This window comes from Corvus moneduloides, chromosome 5 (assembly GCF_009650955.1).
Source record: "Corvus moneduloides isolate bCorMon1 chromosome 5, bCorMon1.pri, whole genome shotgun sequence".
Lineage (NCBI taxonomy): Eukaryota > Metazoa > Chordata > Aves > Passeriformes > Corvidae > Corvus > Corvus moneduloides.
Window position 1 is genome coordinate 71,685,824 of NC_045480.1, and position 9,072 is coordinate 71,694,895.

The following is a 9,072-nucleotide window of genomic DNA, read 5'->3' on the forward strand; positions in this document are numbered from 1 at the left end:
ACATAGTGTAGGCTCAGGGCTCCTTGGGATAGGCTCTGAGCAGACTATGTTGCATGAAAACTTCTATGCTGGCATTTAGAAGTGTATCCCATGGGGTCATACACAGTTGCCATAGATTGTAAACACTGAAGGAATGGGATAGATGGGGCGTAGTTTAACATGCTCCTATCCAGAGCAGAGACTCAAATGTGCTTCCTTAAGGAGTGCCGAGGTGCCACTGTCTGCTTTGGCTCACGTGGGAGCTTGGCAGTTGGAAATCAGCAAAGTCAAGACTTGTCATCAGTCTCTTAGGAAAAGAATGGAAATAAGAAGGACATGAACATTTAGGAGACATTTTGCTTCTCAGCAAATTGACTTAATAGCAGTGAGAGAGAAGCATTGTGGCTACTCACTCTGACTTTGTTGTCATCAGTCTGAAGGGACCAGCACTTGCTGATGGCTTGGAAGCAAGTCATGTCAGGCTGTGATGGCTTTATATGCATCTCATTTAAATCAGCTCAGCTCTACGCTCTGCCCCAGTGTCTCCTGGATCAACCCACCCCTTCTCCAGCTTTACTCTGAGTTTAGGTTTAAAAACCTCAGCATAATCAGCATGAAACATTTCGTTTTTATGGCAGATATTTCTGCTGCAGAGTCATTTTTGTGTGATTTTTTCACACTGGTCCATATCCAACATGCCCATGATTGGCATCCCCCTGCCCTGCTCTTCACCAGCCTGTGTGTAAGACTGAAAGCAGAAGAGCTTCTGAACATCTCCTGTTTCCCTCACAAGCACCTTACAGAACTCAGAACAACTTTGAGGTGACTGAGAGTGAACATCCCTGCCCAAAAGAACAGCTTTTTCCAAACATGTAGACCCTGTGGGCTCCATGCTAAAGCCTGAGTCTGCTATAAAACATTGTGTCTGTTTTCTCCTACTGGTGATTGCGTCCTACTTCTGATGATTTGCTGGTGACAAATAGAATGTTGGGATCCTTCTCGTCAGTAAGTTGGACCTCTGAGAACTGGGAGCCCCCAAGATCACAGATTTCTCCATTTTTAACTCACCTGGAATTCCTCTATTTTAGCTGTTGTGTTATACAAGTAGTTTCAGGTAAGGTGTCATAGACTGTTCTTTAGTGACCCCTAAATCTACGTTCTAGACTGGTATCTCCTTGTATTTTATTATTTTTAACAAGAAAATGCACAATCGTCAATAATGATCCTTTTGATTTATGTAGCACGCAGACCTCAGTGCTGTCACTCTCTGTGCAACTCCTGGCACATGTGGGGTTTTTATTTAAAATATTCTTTTCTAAATCCTAGACTAGAGTTTATTATTTTAAAAATTAAAATTTTTTTCAACATATCCTGAGCTAGCAAGCATAATAAAAATACATTTTCCACATGTAATAACTAGAGCTATGCAAGCAAAAGTTCCTGAAATTAGAAACTTCCAACTGAGCTTCTTTGTTAATCTTCAGTGAGCCTTAAAAGAATCTCAGTTTGAAGACAATTAATGCAGTATTGAAAAATTGTGAGAGCTTGAAATCAATAGTGTTGTACATGCTCATTATGAAATTAGAAACATCCCAGCTTCTTCCTCAGTGCAGAACCCACCCTGAAGTTAAGGGGGAAAACACTCAATAGAAAACTCCTTAGGGAAAGATTTTTTAAGGAAAGCTGGTTTGGCCTACATATGTGTGAGGCTGCGTAGGGGATGTGAGGCGTGCCAGGAGAATCTCTTCCCCTCCACAGACCTTCAGTCCTGCTCTCTGCTGCGGGGGAATAGCAGTGAAAACGTGCACAGATTCTGTCACCGATCTCCTGCTCTGCGGATGAGAGCTGGAAACTAATTCAGTTCTGAGGGCATCAGAAGGGGGAAGTGAAGCCTCCCACTGTTGGCACATTCCTCAGGCTCAGATCTCATTGACTCCAGTGTGCCCGTGGTGCTTTACATCCATAACACTCCGGCACTTCAATGTACAGTTGACCTTCAGCAACTTAATGGTCTCTACACCTTGAGACTGGAGGTAGGAGCGACGTGAAAGCCACTGTCTGAGCTTTGTGTCACTCTAAACTAAAACAGGAAGGGAGCTCGTGTCATGAACTCATACTCAGGAACTCATAATCTGCTTATTTATTTATTTATTTAAAAAATCCTCTGAAATATTTCTCTGAGCATCCAAGAGGCAAAGGGCTATGAAGTCATAAGGATGCTCCCAGAGGGAGGCCGTTGCTTTAAAGTTTCCCCTACAAACAAGAAAACAGCTCAGTGTGTCAGTGAGCCAGCACCAAGCAGCTGCCTTGGCTGCAACACTTATCACAGTAGGTTTACTGTGAACATCTGAATAACACACCAGGAAAAAAAAACAAGAGTGGAAAATGCACAAAGAGCCATCCCTGTGTAGCAAGGAGAAATTAATTTTCGATGTGCGTCTTATTGGCTGAACATTTCGCACAAATTTTACTTAGTTCCTTGTTCTTCAAATTTCAGATTTCATGTATTCTAAAGGAGACACCTGTGATCCAGAAACTCAGAGGAGTAGGGAGAAGGAGAGCACAGCACATGCATATAAAGTATTCCCAAGTCTTGAACCCCTACTCTTTATACAGACTCTAACCAGTTTATTGCTTTTATGTAAATAATGCCCATGAAGGTCAAAGTCTAAAAAACAATGAAATTAGATTCTGTGGCCTCTCAGCATTTGCTTAGATTTCACTGGTTAGTAGTGCTGAAATTGTAATAATGAATTCCAGACTGTTCATAGTCCTAATTTGCTTTCTGCATCTGGGATTAAAGTCAACCTATTTATTCTAAAAAATGGAAGCAATATGAAACCTATAGGATGTATCTCACAGAGGTTTCATGGCAGTTGGTAAGCTCATGACTTTCTCTGCTAGAGAATTCCCCCAAAATCAGCATCTGCCTCTTAATCCCTTTATGTTTTGCCTGGGTCAGTTTTTTTTCCCTCTTGCACAGTCTAAGAACAGTTTCAAAACAGTCTTTTTGAGACACACTTCCTGTTGCTATTAATGCCATTTGCTTCCATATCATCCCTGTTTTCTGCTCAGATTACTTTGCTTTCCTATAAATGCTCTGCAAGTCCCTTGAAAATGAAATACTTTCACTGAAAAAGAAATATTGGCAACATCATGGATCAATTAGAAAGGCACGTCATGCAGAAAAGTGAACAAATCTTGACCATTTTTGTAATGGTGAACAATCTTCTGAAATCAGAGGTTGATATCTCTTTGAAGCATTTCTACACTTGAAATATTTTGACTTTAAATGTATTGGTTTGCAGATCCCTTTTTACACATTTGAGTATAAAAATGTGTCTCTTTGTCTGTGTGCCTATAGGTATATTCTGAAGCACAGCCATGCCAAAAATAGCACACAGACACACACACATCTGGGAAACACACCAAAGTCTCCTGCAAAAGGGCAGCAGCAGGGAATGTATGTGCATATAGATGGATATATGTTATATGTGCATTGTTGCCAGCATATTGAATAACTTCCTGAGGGCACTGCTGAAACAGGATGCACTGCTGAATGCCTGTATGACTGAGGCCAATTCTTGATATTTTTTGGTTCGATATTTGTCAGATTAACAGTGTAGGAATTTCGTGCTTCAATCTCTAATTGAAAAGCCCTCGCTGGGGAATCTGCATGGTGCTTTAGGAATTCGTGATGGGAATTAACATTGTGGGACTATCATGCTTTCTGTGCAGGCATTGCCAAGAGGCAAATTGGTTTGCAGTGTTTTGCACATTCTGTGTCCTGTTCCCCTCAGGCCCAGTTTCTCAGTTTCTAGAGGAGAAGGGTGGAAGGGTCTCTGTCACAACAGGATCCCTTTAGAGAAAATCCTGACCTCCAGCAAAATTAGCTTATTAGGGGAGAAACTGCCCAGCTGGGACTGGAGGCTGACCTTGTGTTCGAGGAGGCTGTCAGAGTTAAGAAAGCAGAAACCATTGACTAAAACAGCCGGATGGAGACAAGGACTTTTCCAGTTGGATCAAAAAATGGGAATTTACTGAAAGGATTTAACAAGGCAGAGAAAAGAGAAGGGGAAGGAAATGAAATGCCTTGTGGACATAGTTCCCTCAGTAGTCCCAAACACGGAATGAGCTCCAGTATGAGGCACTGCATGGCTTTCCTAGTTGTAGTTTACCTGTTTTAAGAGGAGATTATTGCAGCTGAACCCTGGGAAGGACGTGGGACTTGTGTGTGCATGACATTTCTTTTACAAAAGCAAAGTGTAGATCCCAGAAACCCATAATTTTCAGGGTGTGCTTTAACTCTCTCCTGCAGCATCTCCTGCGTTGTCAGCACCAGCCTGTGAGTTTGGGGACAATTGGGTGGCAGGGCTCCAGGTCCCCAGCCTGCCCAGAGACAATGCTGTGCCGAGGGGCCAGCGGGGGCAGAGCACAGCAGCAGCGCTGCAGCACGCTGGGTCCAGAGCAGCACAACACCCAGAGCTTCTGCAGGCAATTAGTGAGGCCGGAGCTTCTGGTTCCGTGGAAATTAGCTCCAGAATTAAATGGGAGTTACACAATCCTTACAGGTTGCCAGCCATTAAAGACAGCTATGGCGCCTTCGAAGATCTTGGCCAGGAAGCCCTCATATGAAAGCAGACTTTAAGTTATTTATGGACAGGCAGAGCCTAATGGTTTTAATTTTCTAGATAGCTCAGGAGGCCAATCAGATTGACAACACCAGCAGAATATGTCAAGAAGCCCCAACTCCTGCAACCACAAATTAATAAAAACTGGTTTTGGGGGAGATACGCAGTATTGGTGGACCTGGCTGTTCTATGCATGGCTGAGAATGGAGCCTATTCTCACACTCAGGGAGAAGTTGTCTTTGGTTTAGTATCTGCTGTTACAGTCTATTCTTTAGTGACAAACTGATATAAATATATCGGCCCTTGATTTTTGATACTTACTGCTGCCCATGCTGGATTCATTTTCTAATCATATGGAGGCCATATGTATTCTTTACACATAGCCTGTACTGCACTGCAGAATTTATTATCCCATCCTTTAAACATACTGCTCTTACACACTCAAAGCCCAGCATTTTTATATGCTGTAGATACGTTCACCGTTAGCGAGTTACGAGGCACTGTAAAAATTCTATTTATCCACGTAATTTTCTATAGTCATTGTTAAATGGATACATGTGGAGGAAGAAAGGGCGCCTCAAAGTACCTGTGCTCCTGTATTTGTAGGTATTTTGAGTAGCTCAGATCATGGGGGGAAACGTTTCATGCAGCAGTGAGACGAGGAAAGATTTAATAGTGTGACCAGGCTGGTCTTTGAAAGCAGCACACACAGGCACAGAGAAGGCTGTGGCAGGCATAGGAATATTTTCTGTTAGGATTAGGGTGTCCCTGCACCTGAGCATTTCCTCCACCAGCCTGATGCCTGTCTCCTCCCGCCTCCAGGTACCAGATCCACACGGGGCTGCAGCACTCCATCATCCGGCCGACGCAGCCCAACTGCTTACCTCTGGATAACGTCACGCTACCTCAGAAGCTCAAGGAGGTCGGGTACTCCACTCACATGGTGGGCAAGTGGCACCTGGGCTTCTACCGCAGGGAATGCATGCCCACGCAGAGGGGGTTCGACTCCTTCTTCGGCTCGCTCCTGGGCAGCGGCGACTACTACACCCACTTCAAGTGCGACAGCCCCGGGATATGCGGCTACGACCTGTATGAGAACGACAACGCCGCCTGGGACCATGACAATGGCATCTACTCCACACAGATGTACACGCAGAAAGTGCAGCAGATCCTGGCTTCTCATAACCCCAGGAAACCCATATTCCTGTATATTGCCTACCAAGCTGTCCATTCGCCTCTTCAGGCACCGGGCAGGTATTTTGAACATTACCGCTCGATAAACAACATCAATAGGCGGCGATACGCAGCCATGCTGGCCTGCTTGGATGAGGCCATAAATAACGTGACCCTGGCTCTGAGGAAGTATGGCTACTACGAGAACAGCATTATCATTTATTCTTCTGATAACGGTGGGCAGCCAATGGCCGGAGGCAGTAACTGGCCTCTCCGAGGAAGCAAAGGCACCTATTGGGAAGGAGGTATCCGCGCTGTTGGGTTTGTGCACAGCCCCCTTCTGAAAAACAAAGGATCTGTGTGCAAGGAGCTGGTGCACATCACGGACTGGTTCCCCACGCTGATCACCCTGGCGGAGGGGCAGATCGATGAAGACATCCAGCTGGACGGCTACGATGTGTGGGAGACCATCAGCGAGGGCAGGCGTTCCCCGCGGGTGGACATCCTGCACAACATCGACCCGATCTACACCAAAGCCAAGAACGGCTCCTGGGCCGCTGGCTATGGCATCTGGAACACTGCCATCCAGTCTGCCATCAGAGTGAATCACTGGAAACTGCTGACGGGAAACCCGGGATACAGCGACTGGGTGCCTCCACAGGCCTTCAGCAACGCGGGTCCCAACCGCTGGCACAACGAGCGCGTCTCCTGGTCAGCCGGGAAAACCGTGTGGCTCTTCAACATCACGGCCGACCCCTATGAGCGCGTGGACCTGTCTGCCAGGCACCCAGAGGTGGTGAAGCAGCTGCTGCGGAGGCTCTCGCAGTTCAACAAGACAGCGGTGCCTGTCCGCTACCCGCCCAAGGACCCTCGCAGTAACCCCAAGCTCAACGGAGGAGTCTGGGGGCCGTGGTTTAAGGAGGATGAAAAGAAAAAGAAATCAGATAAAAGCAAAGGTGCGAATAAGCAGAAGAAGAGCAAGAACAAGAAAAAAGCAAATCAGAAAAAGGGGCAGTCGTTTCATTGCCGGTCACGTCTTGCTGGTGGGTAAACTCTAAACAGGCTCCTTGGCCAGGTCTGAGTTAGCCTGGCCCAACTTCTTGAACTTCTGATGGAATAGACTAGAAATTCCAGTTCTGCACTATGGATGAAAGTTGTCATCTTTTAATTTTGTTTCTGATTTCACCAGCACAAGGTACCTTAACACTCTGAGTGACCATGTGACAGACTTTCTCCTCCAGAGGATGAGTGGTCCTCACCCATCACCGACACATTCCAGATAACAACAGCGATAACATCTTGTTTCAGGAAACTTAGCTTTTATGGACAAATGATGGTTCCTTGCCTTAATTAGATGGAATCTTTGGAGAGCATGGAGATGTTAATGGCAGATGTTCTCAAACTGACAGATGGTTCAGAGGGAGAAAGGAAAAACAAAACCTGAGAACTTCTGTGGGTCAGTAAGTGTTAGTCATCAACCTGTGACACGTTTTGATACAACACAGCAAAAACTGAAGCCATCAGGGTAACTTTCTAGAGGTGCTGGAGAGGGGGGCACGATAGGAGGAAAGGCTGCTTTAAATTAGATTTTGTCCATTTTAAATAAACCTGAAATATTTCTAACAGTTCCTAGATGTGCTGAGCTCCCCCCCATTTGCAGTAAAACTCATGACCAGCGAGCACACACCACGTGTAATTTATTACAGGCACAGACAAAAACACATTGCCAAAGTGAATGTAATATTTAAACATTTTAAGATAACTATACAACAATATGTAAAAGATATAATTTATTTTACAGCAAATCCTTATTTCTCTTCCATTAAAACTTCCTGCCTGATGCAAGGTACCCCTGTGGGTGCCAGGGTTGTTTGGGTTCTTTCAACTTCGATTTTTAAAATTTTATTTCCATCCTGTCATTCGGAGTTTATTTAACAGATCCATATCCTCAGAGTACTGTAAACCAAGGAAATACTGTATACACTGCTAGGATGAGGAAGGAGAACAATTCAGGTGCGTCACTGCATTATGTATTTGCCTCCAGTGGTTTTGAATGTAACAAAGGGTTTATTTAATTTAGGAGTCACATGAATATTGTTCAGTTTCTTTACAGAAGGTAGGCCATCTTGATGTTTGGGGGAAAAATACTACTTTAAACCTTTTATTTATGTACCTATTAAAATAGTTTATTTTTATGGCATTCATAAAAGTAGTCTGCCTCTTTTTTCATCCAAGATAGCAATTCTGGCCTAGTTTATTTTAAACAAACTCAAGTAAGCTGTTTTATTACTATTATTTTTGGTGCAGGGATGTTTTATGACATTTTGCTTCTGAAACAGAATTTCTTCTCCCAATACATGTATCATTTGAGACATGCTTCAAAGTTTGCCCTTTTCCACGGTGTCTGCATGGATGATGAATGCATGGACTGGCTGCACGTTCCTGGTCATCTGTGGTAATTGATAAAATGCACACACACATACAGGCTTCAAGATGAATTATGTTAAGTAAAATTGATGATTCATTTGTTGATTGGCTATAATGTGTTTTGGTAAAATTTCAAATAAGCCTGCTTTTCTGCAGTGTGTCTCTTGACTCAGAAGTTACATAAATGGATTATGATTGAAAAATTGAGCATTCCTAAAATAAGTGCGCACAGAAATCTGAATGAAATCCAACTGTCCAGCACTCCAGCACCTCCTGACCTTTTCAAAAGGCAACTAACTGCAGGTATATACTGCCAAAACCCAGCAAACTGCATACTTAAAGCTGTAGAGCAAAGTAAAGCTGCCATTAACAAAACACAGAAACCAGTCAGGCCGCTCTTAGAGTTACTTCTGCAATGAATATGCTGTGGAGAACACAGAATGGACTTCTTGGATAATTGCATGTAAATAATAATTATAGAAGGATGGTGTGTATCTGCAAAAGTGTTTAATATTGTCATCATTGTTTTTCATGGTGTGTGGTCCTTCAGATGACTAATTAATTTCTTAGAAATCTGTCTAGCTTTTCTTCACATTCACACTATCCAGTGAGTAATCAGGAACTCAGATGTTCTTGAAAGTCTCACTTTTTTTTTTAAATGTGCCATTGATGTCCTTAAAAGAAATGAGAATAACATCTTCAGATATTACACTCCAAAATGTGATATATAAAATTCATATCTGTGAGGAAATACATTTCATTTTCCAAGGTAATTTTAAAAAGGCCAAAATTAGGCGTATAAATTAAACTATATATGGAGAGACTAAGATATTAATTTATTTTGGCATAATAGCAGCAAGGC

General features: G+C 43.4%; 1 protein-coding gene across 2 annotated transcripts in view; it reads left to right on the top strand.

The window, feature by feature from the left end:
* ARSJ (arylsulfatase family member J) overlaps positions 1-7,987 on the top strand; it is a 50,704-nt gene extending 42,717 nt beyond the window's left edge. For both annotated transcript variants that reach the window (XM_032109975.1, XM_032109974.1), the window contains exon 2: positions 5,433-7,987. In XM_032109975.1, the coding sequence (XP_031965866.1) occupies positions 5,433-6,834 (1,402 nt within the window). In that variant the 3' untranslated portion in view covers positions 6,835-7,987. The remainder of the gene's footprint in view (positions 1-5,432) is intronic.
* The last annotated feature ends 1,085 nt before the right edge of the window (positions 7,988-9,072 follow it).